Source organism: Typha latifolia, chromosome 14 (assembly GCF_019914945.1).
Source record: "Typha latifolia isolate L0001 chromosome 14, TyphaL0001v2, whole genome shotgun sequence".
NCBI lineage: Eukaryota > Viridiplantae > Streptophyta > Magnoliopsida > Poales > Typhaceae > Typha > Typha latifolia.
The window spans coordinates 1,698,851-1,719,330 of record NC_133099.1 but is presented as its reverse complement, the minus strand read 5'-3'; the positions used below and the strand labels follow the sequence as shown (position 1 = coordinate 1,719,330).

General features: G+C 37.1%; 4 protein-coding genes across 5 annotated transcripts; all 4 read left to right on the top strand.

Moving 5' to 3' along the window:
* Positions 1–326: 326 nt before the first annotated feature.
* Positions 327–4,089, top strand: LOC140800852 (peroxisome biogenesis protein 22-like). The gene is made up of 8 exons (XM_073155746.1): positions 327–683; positions 768–971; positions 1,064–1,111; positions 1,559–1,615; positions 1,693–1,794; positions 2,506–2,571; positions 3,634–3,735; positions 3,825–4,089. The coding sequence occupies exons 1-8, from the start codon at positions 579–581 to the stop codon at positions 3,921–3,923; spliced, it is 783 nt and encodes a 260-aa protein (XP_073011847.1). The 5' UTR covers positions 327–578; the 3' UTR covers positions 3,924–4,089.
* Positions 4,090–4,355: 266 nt separating this feature from the next.
* LOC140800851 (uncharacterized protein At2g24330-like) lies at positions 4,356–7,539 on the top strand. The gene is made up of 5 exons (XM_073155745.1): positions 4,356–4,922; positions 5,435–5,579; positions 6,127–6,236; positions 6,394–6,811; positions 6,894–7,539. The coding sequence occupies exons 1-5, from the start codon at positions 4,632–4,634 to the stop codon at positions 7,169–7,171; spliced, it is 1,242 nt and encodes a 413-aa protein (XP_073011846.1). The 5' UTR covers positions 4,356–4,631; the 3' UTR covers positions 7,172–7,539.
* Positions 7,540–11,179: 3,640 nt separating this feature from the next.
* On the top strand, positions 11,180–12,261 carry LOC140800853 (two-component response regulator ORR6-like). The gene is made up of 4 exons (XM_073155747.1): positions 11,180–11,509; positions 11,606–11,652; positions 11,748–11,825; positions 11,914–12,261. Exons 1-4 carry the CDS (start codon positions 11,380–11,382, stop codon positions 12,070–12,072), a joined length of 414 nt encoding a protein of 137 aa, XP_073011848.1. The 5' UTR covers positions 11,180–11,379; the 3' UTR covers positions 12,073–12,261.
* Positions 12,262–13,230: 969 nt separating this feature from the next.
* LOC140800792 (coatomer subunit delta-2-like) lies at positions 13,231–20,129 on the top strand. Of its 2 annotated transcripts, XM_073155647.1 has the most exons (13): positions 13,239–13,365; positions 13,692–13,751; positions 14,399–14,438; positions 14,688–14,911; positions 15,591–15,833; positions 16,710–16,875; positions 17,215–17,516; positions 17,875–18,061; positions 18,137–18,290; positions 18,757–18,819; positions 18,924–19,020; positions 19,219–19,265; positions 19,673–20,129. In XM_073155647.1, exons 2-13 carry the CDS (start codon positions 13,749–13,751, stop codon positions 19,734–19,736), a joined length of 1,590 nt encoding a protein of 529 aa, XP_073011748.1. In that variant the 5' UTR covers positions 13,239–13,365; positions 13,692–13,748; the 3' UTR covers positions 19,737–20,129. The 2 variants fall into 2 exon arrangements, with proteins under 2 accessions (XP_073011749.1, XP_073011748.1); XM_073155648.1 differs by lacking the exon at positions 19,219–19,265 and having other exon boundaries at positions 13,231–13,365.
* The last annotated feature ends 351 nt before the right edge of the window (positions 20,130–20,480 follow it).

The window sequence follows — 20,480 nt, the reverse complement described above, 5'->3', positions numbered from 1 at the left end:
TTTAAAAAAATTTATTAATTAAAGTATTTGCACTTTATTAAAAATATCTTTATAATATTAAGTTAGCTAATGTTAGGTTAAAATTTAATCAGGTGTTTTAAGTAATAAAAACAAAAGACAAAGATCAGAGAGTGAAGATTTAAGATAAGTGCAGTTTGTATATTTCCAAATATAAATTTCTCCGGTTTACTAATAGTTTGAAAGGAATATAATGGAAAGAAGAGTAAGAGTTTTATTATTATTATTTACTGTTAGTTAATTTTTGAGAATAAATAATATAAAGTTTAAAATGTATACATATAAATAACAAATTTTGAGGAGTATACAAGCGAATAAATAAGTTGACCTACTTTTAACTGAGCGAGCAAACGAGAGAGTACCATTACATTTCTAATTCAACTAACCTAAGTCAAATCGATTATTCTTGCTTTACCTTTGCTTCCAGTTTGAAATCAACTTTAATTTCACAGTATAAATTTGTATTAATTCTTCGCTTCTCTTTCCCTTCTTCCCCCAAACCCAAGGATCTTCTTCTCGCCCCCCTCGGCCCTTCCCGGCGACCATCACCACCATCGCCGATGTCCGATCGCGTCGCGGATCACGTGACCTCCCTCGTGAGGCGTCTCGCTCGCCATCTCAACCGCAAGCTCTCCGATGTTCTCACCCTCCTCTTCAACCACAAGGTGACCTCCTTTTCCTCCTCCTCCTCCTCCTCTTGCAGACCCTAACCCTAATCCTTTCTCTTGCTTCGTATCGACGAATCCTAGAGTGCCGGCTCGCTCGGCGCCGTCGCTGGCTTCGCCATCGCGGTGGTCTTCGTCTGGAGATTCTTGAGATCACCGCCTGCGAGGCAGAGAAGGAGCCCGCCGAAGCGAAGGGCGCCTATCCAAGCGGCGGATGGAGGCGGATTTGGGGCGGTTCAGATGCTGAAAGAGTCCGATGCTGGTGGGGCGATCGATTCACCGCCGCAGGTAAAGGTGGATTGGTGGTTCTTTTTGATGAATTTGGAGATCTGTGTTAGTTGATGCTGATAAATTTCGATTTTTGGTTGGTATTTTTGTAGCTCACAGTTCGGCAAATTGTGAGGAAGAAATTGGCTGGGTGCAGGAAGGTAATTAGGTTTATCCGGTATTTTTTTTCTGCGTTTTTTGTTGAAATTTGCAATCTCCAAATTTTTTTTCTGCGTTTTTTGTTGAAATTTGGAGATTAGCATAGTGTGATCATGGGCAACTTTTTTTTTGGCTGGCATTTCTTCATGTGGCCATGACGAGAAGTTATACTAAATATTGAAACTGAGGGAGCCACCAAGTTATTTCAATTGCTAATGTGCTTTGATTGGCACATACGTTGTGCAACTATTGATTTCTTAGATATCACAAACTGAGAAACTATTCTGTTTTTAAATTAGAGTAGACTTGACATGATGATTTGGATAAATTTGAGTTTCTTTTTGTCCATGTGTAATGGTGCCTGCTGCTATAAATTTTAGTATCTTTAAGTTGCTTACTGAGCCAAATATTCGACCTCTTATCTTATTTGTTTTAATATGTCTGCGCAGATGACATGCCAGCTGCTTGGTGTGATTCTGGAGGAGAAAAGTGCTGAGGAGCTTCAGGTTTATTTGAATGCGTCCTAGTGATTTACTGATAATCCTTATATTGGTTGGCTAAATTGGCTACATGTTTTCTGCAGAAACATGTGACAGTTAGGCTTTCAGTTGTGGAATTACTTCTTGAGATAGCAAAACATTGTGATCTGTATTTGATGGAAACAATTCTAGATGATGAGAGTGAGGTGTGAATTATTATTACTTTTCTATTTCATCCATTTGAATCATGTATGTGTTCTGGCTCACGTAGGCTGTGACAAAACGTTTTCATTTTACATGTTGGCACCTACTGTGCTGCACATATTTCTATGTTTATTTACAAGATATTGTCTATAAAAACTAGGTCTTCAAAATAATAATATCGTCTATTTCAATTTCTGCTTTGCTAATCAAGCTTTTAGTCAGGTCATGGCCTTCGTCAGCATCATTTAATATAAGTTCAATAAGTAGCTTTCTTTTGAACAATCTGTTGAATGCATCACAGCCAATACCATTTATAGCGAGGATTAGAAGCAAGTGATGTAAAGTTAATGATTCTCAGCTTGCCAAATATATGGCAAAGCACTTGATTAGCCTATACTGGGTCAGATTATGAAGCTACTAGATATGAATCTCAAGATTCAATAAAAGTCTTTCATTGTCCTCTTCTTACCTATTAGAAGTCATCATGTTACTGACTAACAATAAGGGTTCCTGGTGCAATTGGCATGACACAATTTATTTTAGTTGTCTTACTGAAGTCACTCCAGAATTGCATTTTACTGCTAATATAGTCATAAGGAGATGATATGAGAATGGTCAAACGTCAATGATCAAATATGATCAGTTGTTTTCGTTTCTTCATTTCTTTAATTTGCTTGTTCTATAATGTAACTTTAAGAGATCAATGGTTGCAGGAAAGAGTTATCTCAGCCTTGGAGAACGCTGGACTTTTTCAGACTGGTGGCTTGATGAAGGAGAAGGTACATGGAATCACTGAGATTCATCTATGTTACATTACCTACACTATGTCATCCTCCCTCATGAACTGTTTTCTCATTAATTTTGGGTGCTTAAGATGAAATACTAGCGATTTGATGCCGGAAAAAATTTAGCAAGTCCGAATAAAGAGGTACTAGGGATTTGATAAAATGATAGCTGAACCTTTTTCAGTGGCCTCTTTTAGGGCTTTGTCATTTGGATTTGGAGGGTGTTTCTCTTTAACTTTATTCATTGTGAAGGCAGCGTTGGTTATGGAATCTGATTGTGGGAGTAATGCTTGCATAGAATGCTAGAGAGTAGCAACAGTTGGGGGTTATTATAGTGTCAAAAGGTTCCAAGTATTATTTATGGGGTTAAAAACCAATTTTGGTAGATCTCTGATAGAGAAGATCACTAACAAAGACTTCCTATTGAGACCACTGATGAATTCTCATTAAATTTTGGACTGGCCTGATGAGAAAACATTCGATGTCAAGACTAGTATTATAACCATTTGATTTAGAGGTTTGTTTAATTGAAAGAGGTCATATAATAGCTGATCAGACTTTGATCAATTATAAGTGTATCTAAGAAGACGATTTAGAGAATGTAACACATTTGGCTGATGAGAGGTTTATAAACCTTTGTTAAAGAATGTAAAAGAAAATGGTGATACGGAAGAAGGTTGAGGATAGAAATCAATTTGAATTCTGGAAAGTAAACTGGTTAATCATAATTACTTGTAAAAATTAGTGCATGCATGCTTCTTTGAACTAAGATGCAAAGATACAGATGGCATGATTTGAAATTTCAGATACATGTGGCAACGACATGGGTTCATGTCATTTGGAAATGGCCCATACCTTGAACCCCTCTATTTGTAATTGAGTTAAAATGTGAAGAGAACACTGTTTATTTTCCGATCCATTTGTATTTTGTAAACAAGTAAAACTGAAAAATACTCCAATCAGTATTTCAATGTGATCATGGCAGAAGCTTTCATTCAGCAGTTTTATCTATTGTAATTTTTTCATTGGACTTCAAATAGTATCAATGTTCTCCAGGTTCTCTTCTGTAGCACTGTAAGTGGGCGAACCTCTTTTGTTCGACAGTTGGAGGCGGACTGGCACATCGATTCTGATATTGAAATAATCTCTCAACTATCTGTATGTTATTTCCCATCTTTATCTACTTTTCAATCATTTTTTTTCACTGTTGCTAACTGATATTTTATTGGATATTTCTTCTCGATCAGCGATTCATTAGAAACCAACTATATATTTCTCCAATGGAACCTGGTCAAATTGCACCAAATGTTTTCACCTCTTCAAGCTTGGAGCAGTACTTCTCTTGACGTTGATGAAATGCGAGAAGCCACTTCAGTGCCCCTGCAATGGCGTGATCCTTCAATTACGCCAGTTCTTTTGACTCCATTTTTTTTTTCCATATATGTATAAATTAAGGTGATCGTTGATACAAGATATGATCAATCTATATAATGCCGTCATAATTCCAGTTTATTTGATTTTTATCCCTCCATGCTCATTATTTAAGTTCTGTGGTAGTGTTACGGGAATATTTTCTTCATTTCCATGCTTACATGGCTTAAATAATAGATGGACATATTTAGAAATTTGAAAAAAAAAACATTATAAAAGCTCTTGGCCATATTTTACTGGGATAAAAGATTATTTCAATAAGATGGAAGCATATATATTCCATGATATCTTTCCTTGCACGAAGTGACAATTAAGTAACACAATTCTGCTCACTTCTAAAGTATGAGATACTAATAAAAAGGACAGAGATTGAAATTAATTAAAAAGAATCAATAAGCTATCAAAATAATTGTTTAGTTGCCACGTAACAAATTGTACGAACTTCCAACATCCTGAGAAGTTGAATCCACCGCCCAAAGAATCCCCTCATCGAAACGAAACGAGACCTTTCCCCTTTTTCCGCTCCGTCCCTCCTTTCTTCGATCTTTTCTCTTCCCTCTCTTCCCTCTCTTCCCTCTCCTACTAATCGGATCCAATCTTACCATCAATTTTGATCCCCAGAAATGGCAGACGACGCTACTCCGACGGCGGGGTTGGACGATCCGGGGAAGCCCAAGGTTGATTCCACGTCGGAGACTTCGCCGGATCCGGCGGCGAAGAGAGAGAAGAAGCGAACTGGCTGTGGATTCGTCTCCCGCATGTGGAAGGGAATCTTTCGAGGTCCCGAGGACTTCGAGAAGAGGCTGCAGTATCTCTCCAAGGAGGAGGCCTCCGTCCAGGCCAGACTCAAGAGGAGGGCGAGGACTTCGCGGCAGACGGCTCGCAACGTCATCTTTGTGTCAGTGGTTCTCGAGGTGTGTTGTTCTTCAACCGATTTGAACTGCTCGCATAGTTGAGGAATTTTGTGAAGTATTTAGCGCTGTCGTACTATTGATAAGTTTGTGTTATTTAAGTTCTAATGATGGATAAGAGTATCTGTTTATCTATTGCACGCAGTCATGTATAATTGTGAACATAATAGTATCTCAGATTGTTATACTTGAACTTTGCATAGTAATAATCCTTTGACTTATAATAGGTGCATCTTAAATTGGTCAATTTATTATACGCCTTTACTGATCAATATAAACATCTATACATTCTGGAAATTTTCTAGATGATTCAACTGGTAGCATGCACTTACGGTTGAGTTTGCATTTATCTAATCATGAATACTTCCTGATTAATGTTTAAGATGTATGTTAATGATTTATTATTATTTTTCTGCAACCAAGTATTGCGTATAAAAATATTAACAAAATGCACTGGATTGAAGTACTTTTTTCTTTCCTGAACCGGGCTCTTGTTGTGTTAATCAATTTGCCAGGTCGTTGCAGTGTCCTATGCTATCTTGGCTACAAGATCATTGGATTTGAACTGGCAGATGAGAGCAGTTAGAGTGCTGCCTATGTTTGTGCTGCCCGCTTTAGCTGCTGTTGTCTATTCAACATTTGTAAGCCTCACAAGAATGCGTAATTATCATGAAACTCTACTCCTATTTAGATTTTCCTGATGTAAAGTTTTACATTTAACTTTGACTTTGTTTATTGAGCCTTGTATCTTCTTGTTGCATTTTGTAGTAGTGAGCTTAGTCATGCTTTTTGAAATTACAGTAAATAGTTGTTTGACATTTCTGAAGAGGCCTGAATTGCCGTTGAAGAACTGATCAGTTGTTATGATTGATTGCAACCATTGGTTGACATCCGTATATTGGAAGTAGTAAGCAACAGGAAAGTTTATAATATTTTATGTGCTTGTGCCGTATCTGCAAAGTGCAATTTCTTTGTATAGTGTGTCTGTCTTTTCTATTCCAGGCATTCATCATAACAGTATACTAATACACAACTGAAGTCTGGCCACAGTGGTTGTGTATTTGTGTGTGTACATATATGCATTAGAATCATGTTACTTTGATTTGAGCAAAAACCAGGATCTTTCCATCTAGCCTATTATCTGCGCAGTTTGATAGGTTGCTGGAAGAATGGGTGGGAAAACCTTATTGGTTGTTTTGTTCTGCAGTCGACCGTAAGGACCAGAAAACCCTTGAAAGGCTCCGTGCTGAAAGGCAGGCTAAGATAGATGAGCTCAAGGAGAGAACAAATTACTACACTACTCAACAGCTCATCCAGGTGGGTTCTATGTTTGCTTTCCTCAGTCTCTATTTATCTATTATATCATCTGGATCTTGAACTGTGTTTCTTGTGCACATTTAATCTCATTCAAAGATGACATTTTGAATTGTATACAGCTTCATAGGTTACTAACTCCGCTTGTTGGTTTACCCAGAGATATGACCTTGATCCTGCTGCTAAGGCTGCAGCAGCGACTGTTCTGGCATCTAAGCTCGGGGCAGATTCTGGATTGAAAGTTTATGTAGGGGATGAGTCAAATTTTGATTCCCCATCAGGTAGAAGCAATGATGTTGAGTTAGTGCATTCTACTAATCTTCGGCACAGAAAACCAGTGAATGCAAAAAGTAATAATACTGGAAGCAGCTCTTTATCTCAATTTGCTGATGATTCCTTAACCGATTATGGTGCTGATGCCCAAGAGACTGCTATTCCAAATCAGAGTATCGTTGATCACTATAAGGGTTCGATCACTAATGATGGGGGATGGCTTGCTCGCATTGCTGCTCTCCTTGTCGGAGAGGATCCAACTCAGTGCTACGCACTAATATGTGGCAACTGCCATATGCATAATGGTGGGTCTTATGACTCTTATCTTTAGTCAACTTCACTGAAATAAATGCGAAGAGTTAGCTCACTTGTCAACTCTATATGTAGGGCTTGCCAGGAAGGAGGATTTCTCATACATAACATATTACTGTCCTCACTGTCATGCATTGAATGGGTCCCAACAATCATATGAGCATGAAGTGACTTCTGCATCTGGCAAAGAGACTCTCATCTCTTTAACTGATGCTAATAGTGTCCATAACCATGGAAGCAACATAAGCTCTGTTGATGCAGGCAGCCCGGTTGCAAACACAACATCAACTATTCAAGAACTGCCTGCAGAAGGCACGGACGAAATTGAAAGTGAGGCTGCACATACAACGTGAACCTTTGTATTAGTGTACAACTACTAAGTACTGCTATAAGTTAATCATGATTGGCCTTATCTGGATGAAGAACCATTACATTGCAAAGCTTTGGATCACCAGTCCAATTTTTTTGTGCTTGTCGCATGTAGATTGATGTGCTTCTGGTGGTAGGCATGAGAAGTATGCATTCCAGGCGATTTTGTGTTCATGTGTGATATGTTTTTGTGCAAAATAATTATGCATATTTCTTAAGTGTGCAGTTTTCTTTTGTTTTTTTGTTTTTTTTTTCTTGAGAGAGATCACAATATTTACCAGTTCTGTGTATATATTGAGATGAACTGGAGGTACATGATTGCTGTAATATAATTCATTGCATGCATTTATTACTTCCCAGTGCAATGGCTTGTTTTTGTGCTCACTAGATCCTTCCTGGGCCTCGTAAATCAATTAATATGTTCATCATATTTATGTGGCAGATTTGCTACTTGTCGTCAAGGGAACATTTCAAGCAGTTTTGCTACTTGAGCTTCTTCTTAATGTAGTGTAACTCCATAGATTGAATATATAATACCTCTTTTTATTTAATTCTTCAAAGCATCTTAAGGTGGCATATCCAACACGGGTCAAATTCTAGTTCCTTTCTTTAATACCTCAAATTCTAGTTCCTTTCTTTAATACCCTATCCGAGTGCTAAAAGTTTTATCTTCTCTCCTAGTAATTGACCTGTATAAAAAAAGATACGACCACTAAGATGCTTACTCAAATGGAATGACAATGAGATAATCATCAAGAAAAATGTCAAAAAATTTGCCATGCCCAAGGCTAACACAATTCTGTTAGCAATTGAGTTTGTTAAGATTAAGCGACTTTTAAATTTTATAGCTTTGGTTAATCCATCAAACAATGCATTTGACATTCTTTTTTCTCTAAATTAGTAGTTCAATAGCTGGCAACATGTATATGTATGCTCTTCTTGGTCTTCAAATAGGGCTAAATCCATAAAGAAATTAGAATAATTTATTTTTTCGGGGTTCATTTTAAATAATGTGACATAAGTGAGATGTGCCTGAGTGATAAGCTCAATGATATAAACAAATGCACATAGATATGATGAACTTAAAGAATCTTGAAGTAGTTGGGTTATATTAATATCATTAGGTAACCAAGCACTTTAATGGACTAAAAGGCAACAAAATATGTTGCATTCCATGTTCCATCATTTTGACCTTTCAAGTATAAATCTAGTGGTCAAGAATATCCAACAAGTATCACATTTGGCCACAAGATTTGCTGCTCATTTGATGCATTGAATAAGATATGGTCCACCTAATAATTTTCTTGCCTCCAAGAGACAATAATTAGTAAGATCTTTTCCTATATTGTGCAATTATACTTCCTTGTGGGTCAGCTGAGATCTGAGGCAGATCGCTTAGGACATTTTATACCTAAAATTAGTTGAGAATGTAATGAGAAAAGGACTTTCTAGTACAAAAGAAACCTTTAAAAGATGACAAAATGCATTACACTTGCACCCACTTTAGCAAGGTTGTTTTGGCAAAAATTAATAAGCAGCTAAACCAGTTAAAATTAAAATATTTAACATTATAAGTATATTCTGTTACTTTTACGAATATGTTCAATTTGTAAAGTATGTCTTTAGAGTTAATTTAATTTTTTTAATTAATAAAAGTGAAATGTAGGAGTTGGATAAACTTTTATATTGTTTAAATGATAATAAAAGTAAAAGTAGGGTGATTTTTATGAATTGCCCTCAAGTTTTTTTGTCCTACACGCAAGACAATAAGACAGAGCTATCCCACTGTCACAGGGTACCCTGCCACTCAGCGGATCTCAAGCATCGGATCAGGGCACACGACACGTGGAGGAAGTACAGACCCTACAGTGTTCATTTACTCCGCTTGTCGAAATACCGCCAGACAAGACGCACCACGTTTTCTCCACCTGTCCTTGCACAAGATCCTCCTCCCAGACAGAATAGTAGGTGTCAGAAACCCGAATCCCTGGCCCATCCTAATTTATAAGATGCACCGACCTGCGGAGAGTTGGTAATCTTTTCTGGGAGCAAAGAGGTAATGAATTCTAATTCAACTCTAAATAATATTACGAAAAAATTGTTAGTAATTTAACGACTTAGTTTGATTTGGTTGATGATTCAGTAGTGCTGTTAGCTTGAAGAAGCAGCTCGATAGTGCAACGGTTTGAAGTATATCTCAGTAACGTTTGGTTCAAAGCAATTGTACGCATATATCTTAATACATAGACTAAACAACTAAAAATTCGATGAGGTTTAAATATCTCTGCATCCAAAAAGAGTTAGCCCTTTGTCTAATTCATATATAGCCTTCGAGCTCATAAATAATAATAAAAAATCTAACATGGTCGTTGTTTTTTTTTTTTTTTTTTTTAAGTTACCCCTCCAAACTTTCTTATTTGTATGCAGATTACTTTCAACATTTATTAATATTTAATCATGTTGAAGAGATATTCATATAAACAATAAGATTTTTAAAATATTTATACTAAAATAAATTATTTTGAGAGATATATAACTAAATATAAATTTCGGATATATATATTTATATATATATATATATATATTAGAATTTTTAGAAGGATATACATGAAAAAGAATAACCTTTTATCCTGATGCTCCTACTTTTTCTATCCGGACAAAATCTGATTTGATCAGGACTTGCAAGAATAACCTTTTCTTCTTTGTTTAAATATAAATTTTAAAGGAGTATATATTAAACTTTAAAGGGTATATACGTAAATTAGAGATTTTAAAGGATATACATTAAAAAAAAACTTTTTATCCTGATCCTCCAACCTTTTTTCGCTGGACAACATATGATTTGATCGGCTTGCAGAGAAGAATCTTTGCCTGTTTGTTTAAATATAAACTTTGGAGGGGTATATACGCAAGTATATTAGCAAATATAAATCTTCCGAGGGTATATACGTAATTTAGAGGTTTTAAAGGATATACATGAAAAAAATAAATAGAGAGAGAGAGAGAGAGAGAAAACCTTTTATCCTGATTCTGTTGCCTTTTTCGCTGGAAAACATTTGATTTGATCGGCTTGCGAGAGAAGAATCTTTCCTTGTTTGTTTAAAAGATATCGCTGCCACTGCGAAACGATACGCTTCCCGAAGAATATTTTGTTCCTTCCTAAAGTTTCATCTCACCTAGGAATAGCACGGACTTATTCTAAGTTAACGCGAATAAATTTATACCAACCGCTTTATTATTAGAATATGGCGTAATAATTATTCTTTTCCTCGGGGATTGGGTCTTGAGGGGGACGGAGATCTCCCTCGGTACTGATAAAAGATTTCCCACCTTCCCTTCCACCTCTTTTAAATAATTCCAATTTACTAATTACTTTTTTAATTTTTTTTTTTTACTTTTATTTTTTCTGAGGTTGTTTGTGAGCGGAGTAAGTCAGGCTGACCGACTTACGAGTTGTGTGGTAGATTTGATTGATTGAAATTTTAATTCGTTAAAAGTAATAGACTGGAAAAATATCCAAATAATAGACGTAATTTTCAAATAAAGTGGGATAAATTTTCTTTATTATGACTAATACATTGATGACATGAGAAGGAAGGATCCGGATAGATACGGTGACGGAAAAAGAACAGGGATTAGTACAAGGGAATTAAAAGCGACGACTCATGAGAGTAGATTTTTCCACTGTCAGTAGCAGCGAGTCGGTCAAACCGTGGACTTTTTCCTTCCAGACCCCTGAAAAACCCCCAATTTACGACTCCAATCTCCGACACGTCGGTCTAACTTTCAAGTTCCAAGTCCGCGTCGAGAAGATGCGAGGAAAGGAGGGCGAGAAGATAATAAGAAACTTTTGGGGGGTCCAAATTGGGAGAAGAAAATCTCAATCGAATCGGGCGGTGGGCCCCAAAGATTGTGGAAGGGCAGAGGCCCCTCCTCCCTGGCGGATCCGGATCCGAATCAAGGATATAGATATCATAGATTTGGTGCGTCTCGGTCCGCTCACCCCTACCCCTGGGATTCTTGGGATTCCGTGGGATTTCCTGCTCCTTATTCCCTCTCCCCGGGGTTATATAACCCGTAGGGGGCTGAATAACCCCATTCCTATCCACTGTTTGCTCTCTCTCCACCCCGATCTTATTCTTCCTCTATTTATTCCTGCGCGAAGGATTGCGGATAAGTTCCCTCGCTGACAATGTCGTCGTTCAGAGGTGCTAAGGCTACCGGCGGAGAGGCGGCCCAGGAGATCCACGTACTCGCGGTGGACGATAGCTCCGTCGACCGCGCCGTGATCGCCAAGCTACTCCGCAGCTCCAAATATAGAGGTACTTTTGCAGTTTTGCCCCTCCTCTTTCTCTCTCCAGAAATTTTTCGATTTACTCGAGTTGATAGAGGTTTTCCTTTTCCTCTAATTTTTGCAGTGACGACTGTTGATAGTGCTAAGAGGGCGTTGGAGTTGCTCGGCTTGGTGAGTCGATTAGTTATTCTATCTGGTACTTGATTTTTTATATAATTTTCGTAGAGAATGGGGGCTAATTTGTAAAAATTTGGGATGTATTGCAGGAGCCCAATGTTAGTATGATAATTACCGATTACTGGATGCCGGAGATGACCGGCTACGATCTTCTCAAGAGGGTCAAGGTTAGCTTCTAAATTCCCAAATTAACGACAAAAAATGAACCCATTAATATGCAATTTTTTTTGTATTAATTACGGTTTAATGAAACAGGAATCCTCGAAGCTGAGGGGGATTCCGGTGGTGATCATGTCCTCGGAAAACGTGCCGAATCGTATATCCCGGTGTTTGGAGGAGGGCGCGGAGGATTTCTTGCTCAAGCCCGTTCGGCCGTCCGATGTGTCTCGTGTTTGCAGCCGCATGATGAGATGAGATCGTGGCCGTCCGATCTCGCCCTTTTTCTTTTTCTTTTCTTAATGTTTTATTCCCTGTAAGATATTATTTTGTTTTCCGTTGTTTTTTTAGCGGTAGGTTAGAGAGATCAAATGAGAGGAAATGTTAGACGATGTTGTTTTATTGATGTTAGAAATGGAAGAGGCGAACTTTTGATTTGTTTTTTTATATATCTTTTCTAGCTAATATCATTAAAAAATCTTTAAAGACTCAAGTAAAACGGTGCCACGAGTATAATATGATCTGTAACAACTTTGATTCCAGCTAGAAGGGGACAAGTGTTTTCTAGGCATGTTGGATTTGATAACCAAATCGAAGAAGATTTTGTGCTGGGGGTGTAGGTTGTCCTTTTGCGGGCCAAACTTGCCAGCCACGTGTATTAAATGCGGTTGATATGTGGCTATTGTTAAGCTGGGAATTATAAATATTAATGTAAATAGTACGTGACAAACGGCTGTTAGATAGCTGTGAGCCTGTGACTGGAAAACCATTGGCTTCTTTGCTGGTAATTGAGCGAATTGGGAAAGTTGAAGTTTGATTTGGGTTAACTAAGGCTTGACCCGATTGAAATAATCGTGGATGGTTTTGAACCTTTATGTAGGTGGTCTAGGCTTAAAAATATTATATCCAACATTGCTATATATTCTAGTCCTCACATATTATATATAATGTGTCGTATAAGTAATAAGTTTTTTATGTGTAACGTGTTAATTTTTGTATGCAATACGACACACTTTATGTTTATACACAGTACATCGTACAATTACAAAGAGTATGTTTTGTTTGCAAACAACATCGGTTCTACTTGTGTTTACTAATATGACTATAAATTGGAATTATTTTGCAAATCATTCAACGATTAAATTGGAAAAATAGAAAATTAAAAGTTCTTAAATTTAATACTTGACCTAAAGGCTAATGCTGACCCGAGCCCATATATCAATATCTTTTATTTAAGCCCAAATTTATTTGGGCTGTGTCTTTCTTTAGCCCAACTATTCGATCGAAATCCGACGTCTGTAACCCAAGCATCTGAATTTAACATCCGGCCACGATCAGACGGCTGTGATTTACTGACCTGCGGGACCCATCGCACCATGGCTGTGCAAAAAGACCTATGTACCCTTCTTCCTCGATCTCGAAACCCCTTCTCGGATCAAAGAAGACCTCGTTCCTCTGCTCCATTTCTCCGACCCCGTCCTCCTCGTCAACCTTACCTCTCTCCCGCGCGCTCCTCCGTTTGCTAACCCGAGGTCTCGATCTCGATCTCAGGTAAGCTCTCCTCTGTTCCTTCCATTCTCTCGTGATCTATGTGTCTCTGTGTTCACCACTCCGATCTTGATGTCAAACCATAGGTAGGACGCTGTGTACTTGTAATTCGTATCGAAATTGTAATAAGTGGTGTTATATTAATCTCGTTCTTGCAGATCTGTACCGAATGTAGAACGTATGAATTCTTTCTGCCTGTTTTTAATCTAAAGTTGATACTATATCTCTTTTCTTTTTGCTGTTTGTAATTACTTTTCATGCAAATTGATGATTTAGTCAGATAATCTGCTACCTTCACATGGGAATTGAACTGTGTTTTTGCTTTACAGGTGGTCGTTCGGCGAGAGAATTTGTGATACCTCTCTGGGCGTGGAATTTTGTTGAAAATGGTACAATGAAAGTTTCGGACTTTTCGTACTCTCTATATCTTATGTTTCTTATTATGATCTGATCTTTTACTTCGGAGGTTGGAAACGTGCTGGAACATCTTGTTATTTGATTAGCAATATGTCCTTGGAATAATTACTAATGTTTCCCTGCTTCTTTACGGTTTCCAATCTAAGAAACATTTTTTTGTTGTGTTCTGCAGTTTTGTGTTTACATTTTTGGATGGTCAGTTTTGCTCAATTTTATGATATTTACACTTAAAAGTTACATGCGCTTTTCACCTTTTTATAGGAGTCCTTTAGTGCCACATGAGATAAAAGGATATCTGTATTAAGCATTCCAAATTGCAATTTGCAAAAGAACTCAATTATGGAAACAATGAGTTATGCTACAGTGATCTTGGTATCAAAATGATGATTTCATGATTTTATTGCACGGCTATATGACCAAGATCCACTGGCGTAGTAAATAAATGGTTGTTACCGCTTTATCATTTCCTCATAAAAAAGGACACTTTTTATTGACAGTTGCAGAGATTTGACATGGATCAATTGGATAAAGGTTCCTGCAGTCCATATTTGTTATCTGAAAGATAATTTCCTGTCAACTTTGAAAAACTATTGACCATTTTCTGTGCTTGTGTTAACAGGTGGTTCTTGCAGCATCTATCATAACAAAATCTGGAAAAGGTGAATTTGGTACTCTTTATGCTCATTAATCACGACACTTTTTCAGCTTTTTAATCGAGACACTCTTTATTTTGTAGTTATAGTGTTAAGAGAATTTGGATTGGTTTCAGGTTGCCATTGACCTAAGTAGCTATTAGAAACTTTTTACAATTTACCATTGTAAACAGGCTCAGTACATCCTTTATTGTTGGATACCTCAGTATATTGGCAAGATGGCTATAACAATTGTCTTATTGAACTTACTTGCAGCACTTGTTTCAAGGCAGTATGCTCAAATGTCACGAATAAGAATAGAAGGACTACTGGCAGCTTTTCCAAAACTCGTTGGAACTGGAAAGCAGCATACCTACATTGAGACTGATACAGTGCGCTATGTGTACCAGCCTATTGAGGCTCTTTATTTGCTACTTGTTACTAACAAACAGAGCAACATTCTTGAAGATCTGGAAACACTGAGGCTCTTATCAAAACTGGTATCCTTTCTTATATTACATGTTTTAGTATAGGGGCAGCTAATATTTTGAGATCTTTGTTAGAATCCTGCCACATGTGGCTGATTCACATTAATATGCCCTTTTCTTTTTCTCTTCCAAGGCAATTGTTTGAACATTCTGTCAATATTAATGGTGATTGCATGCAGCTCCCCCCCCCCCCTCCCCCCCGCACTCACACACACTTTTTTTTTTTCTTTTATTACCCATCATAAAAGTCAACTTCAGCAATTAAGCTACTTTCATTATATGAAACCTGTTGGAATTGATGATCAAGGAATGCCAGTAGGGGTCCAGCTATATCTGAATTGTGCCTGAGATCCACTTTGGTTATTTTTCAGTTGGTTTGGGCAAAACCAGGCAGAGATCCTTCTGTGACCACAAACTAAGACTGAGCCTCTACCATATTGTTCAGGATTAAGAAACTGACCTAAATCAGGCTGAGATTCAAGTGCTGGCTACTGTAGGTTTCCCATACTCATTTTCAAACCACTCAAATCATTCAAGACTGCCCAGCATTAGTTCCCTAGGGAATGAGTAGTTTTATTGCTTGAAACATCACACTTTCATGAATTTTATCATTGACTATGGCCTTTTGGCATATCTTTAATGTGCTAAATATCAGACTTACCAGTTAATGATTTCCTTATATTGAATAAAGGTACCTGAATACTCCCCCTCTTTAGATGAAGAGGGCATCTGCAAAATGGCTTTTGAGCTGATTTTTGCTTTTGATGAAGCCATCTCTCTGGGCCAGAAAGAAAATGTGACTGTTACACAAGTCAAACAATACTGTGAGATGGAGAGCCAGGAAGAGAGACTGCATAAGATGGTCATGCAAAGCAAAATTAATGACACAAAAGATGTCATGAAGCGAAAAGCTAGTGAAATCGACAAAAGCAAGGTACCTCATTTGATGTTTCTATCTATGCTTTTAATATTAAAGTACTTTAGTCTTGAAATTATGGAATGTAACAGCTATTGCATCATTACTTTCAGTGGATGATTTATTTAGTTGTAGAAACTTTTGATTTTCAAAGCCTAGATTTCAGAACTTTTGTGATCCTAGTTTGTCGTTTAGTTCGTACTTTTGGTGCTTGAAATCATGTAGAAGATCCTTGAATTGAATTCAGTCCTGTTCATCTCCAAAAGTTTTTTTTAGAACATTGCGTGCACTGGAATTCCCATTAGTTATTGAACATGAGGGGAGACCAATGTGCCTGAGTTTTGTGTTTTTGTGCATCTGTTGATAGTGAAAATCTCTTGATTTATTTTACTAGAGATCGTGTATTTGACATGAATTTTAACGAGGAATTGACAACAACATTTCCATTGCACGAATGGTTATAGCCTTATAGGTGTATAAACTATAAAGCAAAGGTTAATGGGTTTATTGGTCTAAACTTCAGTTCTAACATCAATTCATGTCCTAGTGTAGCCCAAGGCTTAGTTGAACTGAATACTCTCTGTTCAAGTATCTGCAAGGAACTATGTTGGTTTTCTCATTTTCACATCTGAAAATGCTTAATCCTTGATCTAACAGACTACAGAAACAATAAGGTTGACTTTGGGAATTTGATTTTCTTTTCTCTTCTGGATGATATTGACAATGCTATGTTTTGCTTTATAGATGCTATTTGCATGGTTGTCAATGATTCACTTCTATAGCTCACGTCAATACTCTTTGGAAGTTTAACTTGTTCAGTGTGCGTTTAGATTACTATCGTTTTCTCCTCTCTTTTATGTTAGTTGTACTATAGGATTCTGTGAAACTTTACAGATTGAAAAAGGCAGAGGTGATAAAGGAGGATTCATGTCTATGTCTGGTCCTCGAAGAATTGAAAGTAGTTTTAGTGACATGAGTATTTCCAGCAGTGGAACTGGTTTTGGAAGTGGCTCTGGTTTTGGATTGACTACTGATTTGGACTCCTCCAGCAAGCCCAAAGGTTTGTTCCCAGTATCGAATCATGTTGTTTCTACTTTTTGAGTGATGAGATTATCTATATTAGCAGTGTTCTCTTCTATATTCCATCATTCCTTAGTTGATTTAATCATTTGTAAAGAACAAGGGAGTGCATAATCTTTTTTCAGGAAAATAAATAAAAAAAATTTAAAAAAAAAATTTAAAACACTTTGGTGACCTGATTTTTCTTAGAATTATCACTTCTTTAAACTGTCATGGACAATCTCAGTGTTTCAAATTACAATGTAACCAGTGTTGAAGCACATTGCTCAAACTTATAGACATCCTGTAATTCTATTATGACGGCTCTGTTCATGTGCAGGTCGTTCATCTGCTTCTGCTGCGGCTCCACCTAAAGGGCTTGGTATGAAACTAGGAAAGACGCAGAGAACAAATCAGTTTTTGGAATCACTGAAAGCTGAAGGAGAAGTGATTCTTGAGGATGTGCAACCAAGTGTTATTCAGTCAAAATCATCTCTCCCACCAAGTGATCCTGTTACATTGACCATCGAAGAGAGGCTTAACGTCACAATTAAGCGAGATGGGGGAGTTAGTAATTTTGATGTTCAAGGAACTCTTTTTCTTCAGATTCTTAATGAGGAGGATGGGTTCATCCAATTTCAGGTTCTCTCTTGTGGAAATTTTGTTTTTCACTGTGTCTCAACATATTGTTGGAAGTATTAAGAATTAAATGCATTTATTCTCTTGTCTATTTCAAGAACACTTGAATATATAGGTTTCGGTTAAGGTAATTACCCTTGCCAAGACATGCAACTGGGAGTGCTGCTTGATCTGACAATAGGACTTGTAAGAAAGGGTCGTCACAACTTTTAACTGTAGACAAGGGTTTTCTTTCAATGATGTTGCGCTGAGAAGTCTGCTACTAAGTTGTAGCAAATGATTAATCTAACAAATTTCATGAATCTATAGATGTGGACTTGTGAATTTTTGGTAACTCTGCTGATCTGCTCTTATTTTACAGATTGAGAACCAAGATGTACCAGGCCTTAGCTTCAAGACACATCCTAATATCAACAAAGAATTGTTTAATACCCAGCATATCATAGGGTTGAAAGATCCTAACAGGCCTTTTCCTACTGGTCAAAATGATGTTGGTCTCATGAAATGGAGAGTTCAGGGCATGGATGAAGCCTCTCTTCCATTGACTGGTGTGTACTGTGTTGAATTATCAAAGGATTTTATTTGTTTGATATTCTATTATCTTAATTGTATCTGTTTTGCAGTCAACTGCTGGCCCTCAGTTTCTCGGAATGAAACTTTTGTGAACATTGAATATGAGGCTTCAGATATGTTTGACCTGAGAAATGTTGTGATATCAATACCTCTTCCTGCACTTAGGGAGACACCTAATGTCAGACAAATAGATGGAGAATGGAGGTACGCTTTGGAAATTCTTATTCAATTTGAACAGCTAGATGTCTCCAATGATGAAGCTTTGCATATTTGTATGGATTAAGAAGATAGCAGGATGAGCCTTCTCATTCTGTAATGAAAATACTTGAAATGTTATGCTTAACAGAAGTAATTACAAGCTTCAATTGTCCTACCTAGTTTAAGGTTCTTTCTTTCTCCAGAAAGAAAATATCTAGGGGAACTCAGCAAATTTTCCTTTCATCAATTATCACATATTATTTTAATATTTTCCAAACATCCATTTGAACTTTTATGCCATTATCTGCTCTCAGAATCTTGCTTTATTGCCGCAACATTTGTTATTTTACATTACATCTGGTACTACAAATTATCTTCCTTCATTCTTGGGCTGCAATATCACTTCTGAAAAGCTTCCAGTTACTGTGATTACCAGATCTTTAATATTTTTTTCCTGCCCCCTATGTTCCAGGTATGACACAAGAAACTCCACATTGGAGTGGTCTATTCTTCTTATCGACCAATCAAATCGCAGGTACATAGTAGTGTTTATCTATTCATCTGCAGAACCACTTTCTTTTTATGCTAACAAGCATAAGCACTCGCATTTGGCTGATTATTGCTCTTATTTCTTTTTAGTGGATCTATGGAGTTTGTTGTGCCTCCTGCTGATCCATCATCATTTTTCCCCATAGCTATCAGATTTGCTGCTGCCAACACTTTTAGTGATGTGAAGGTTAGACAAATATGTTTCTCAAGCTTTCCCATTTTTCTAGAGAAAGTGCTGATTAAATTTTAATTACGGATTGCTGGACAATATTTCTATTCGATTCTTGTGGGAAGTTTGATTTTGTTCAGACATTGGTAAAGTTCCTTGATCTTGTTCCTTCATCTAGACTCTTTCCAATTCTGAAGGAATTTGTATGGAATGTAGGTCTTGCCAACTGTTCTTCTGGGATTATTACTGTTACTTGAGAGCTGGTAGGTTATTGTTTCTGAGTGAATGGATAATACTTTGTAGCAACAAAGGTTCCTGATCACACATTATATATATTCCCCATATAGATGTTTCTTGACATCGTAAGTTTACGAGCATATTGTGCTTGCTCACATACATTTCACTTCGTCTGTCATACTTATATAGATAATGAGGCATTTATGCATTTTCCAATGTCTTGAACTACATTTTGAACCCATTAAGGGAAGCAGCGCATTTCGTAGTCTTGTTTCTTTCTTGATTGTTTCTCTATGTTCTTCTATAATATGCTTCATAGTAATTTTTTCTTCATTATCCTTCTCAACTCTAGTAAACTTGATTTACTGCTAATCAGTGATTATGAGAAAAAGCTATGGTTGCTGTTTTACCCTATAGACAAATTTTGTTTCAGGTTGTTAGCATCACGCCGCTTAAAGGTGATGCTTCTACAAAATTTTCACAAAGGACTCAGCTGATCACAGATACTTACCAAGTGGTCTAGTTTCTGGGAGAAATGCCCTACATATGTAATTCGGTCAGTGATTTGAGCAGAATACAACCCTTCCATCATTTTTGTTCGTGTCTTCCCGTAGACTTCCTATGAAAGATCATTCTTTTCTCTTCTTTCTTTCTTTTTCTGAGAAAATATGAAGATCTATCTGGGGCTGACATCTAGTTCTATTTTCTCACAGCAAGAGTTTTAACTTTTTTTCTTAAAGAATTATTTTTATGTACTTAAGTGTTCCCTTTTCCAACATTGTATTTTCGTGTACTATGCGACATGCTTGGTTGGTCCAGAAAATTGTGGCAGATCAGTTAAATTACTATTTAACAGACATCCAGATATTAATATATTATGGTGTTCTGTATGCTTGTAAGTTGTTTCTGGAACTTAACAGGCAAAGATCTGGAATCTTCGGTCCTGGAGTTCCCAGAAATATCTTTCTTTTCCAAGAGTCCTGTGGACCATAGAGAAATATAATACCCACAAATTTGGAGCAAGATTATTTGTGGTTGTTAATTGAGCATTAATAGTTGCCATACAATTTATTTTCTGAAAATTATCTATTGGTCCATCACGACCATAGAAATTGTATTGGTAGCTAGCTTCCCATGAATGGTGTTTCCATGCGTAACGCCTTGTAATAAACCAGCCATGACCATATAGTGACAATTCCAAACTTGACATCGTTGATGATAAATGTCTACTTGGTGCAGTG

What these genes read in the sequence shown, in the direction of transcription:
- LOC140800792 (XM_073155647.1), top strand. An exon ending in CATAACAAAATCTGGAAAAG is followed by an intron (nt 14,439 to 14,687) that starts GTGAATTTGGTA and finishes ACTTACTTGCAG; the next exon opens with CACTTGTTTCAAGGCAGTAT. An exon ending in ACACTTTTAGTGATGTGAAG is followed by an intron (nt 19,021 to 19,218) that starts GTTAGACAAATA and finishes TATGGAATGTAG; the next exon opens with GTCTTGCCAACTGTTCTTCT.
- LOC140800852 (XM_073155746.1), top strand. Translation starts at nt 579, where the DNA reads ATGTCCGATCGCGTCGCGGATCACGTGACCTCCCTCGTGAGGCGTCTC. An exon ending in AATTGGCTGGGTGCAGGAAG is followed by an intron (nt 1,112 to 1,558) that starts GTAATTAGGTTT and finishes ATGTCTGCGCAG; the next exon opens with ATGACATGCCAGCTGCTTGG. An exon ending in GTGGCTTGATGAAGGAGAAG is followed by an intron (nt 2,572 to 3,633) that starts GTACATGGAATC and finishes AATGTTCTCCAG; the next exon opens with GTTCTCTTCTGTAGCACTGT.
- LOC140800853 (XM_073155747.1), top strand. Translation starts at nt 11,380, where the DNA reads ATGTCGTCGTTCAGAGGTGCTAAGGCTACCGGCGGAGAGGCGGCCCAG. An exon ending in CGTTGGAGTTGCTCGGCTTG is followed by an intron (nt 11,653 to 11,747) that starts GTGAGTCGATTA and finishes GATGTATTGCAG; the next exon opens with GAGCCCAATGTTAGTATGAT. An exon ending in ATCTTCTCAAGAGGGTCAAG is followed by an intron (nt 11,826 to 11,913) that starts GTTAGCTTCTAA and finishes TTAATGAAACAG; the next exon opens with GAATCCTCGAAGCTGAGGGG.
- LOC140800851 (XM_073155745.1), top strand. Translation starts at nt 4,632, where the DNA reads ATGGCAGACGACGCTACTCCGACGGCGGGGTTGGACGATCCGGGGAAG. An exon ending in CTACTCAACAGCTCATCCAG is followed by an intron (nt 6,237 to 6,393) that starts GTGGGTTCTATG and finishes TGGTTTACCCAG; the next exon opens with AGATATGACCTTGATCCTGC. An exon ending in CAACTGCCATATGCATAATG is followed by an intron (nt 6,812 to 6,893) that starts GTGGGTCTTATG and finishes CTCTATATGTAG; the next exon opens with GGCTTGCCAGGAAGGAGGAT.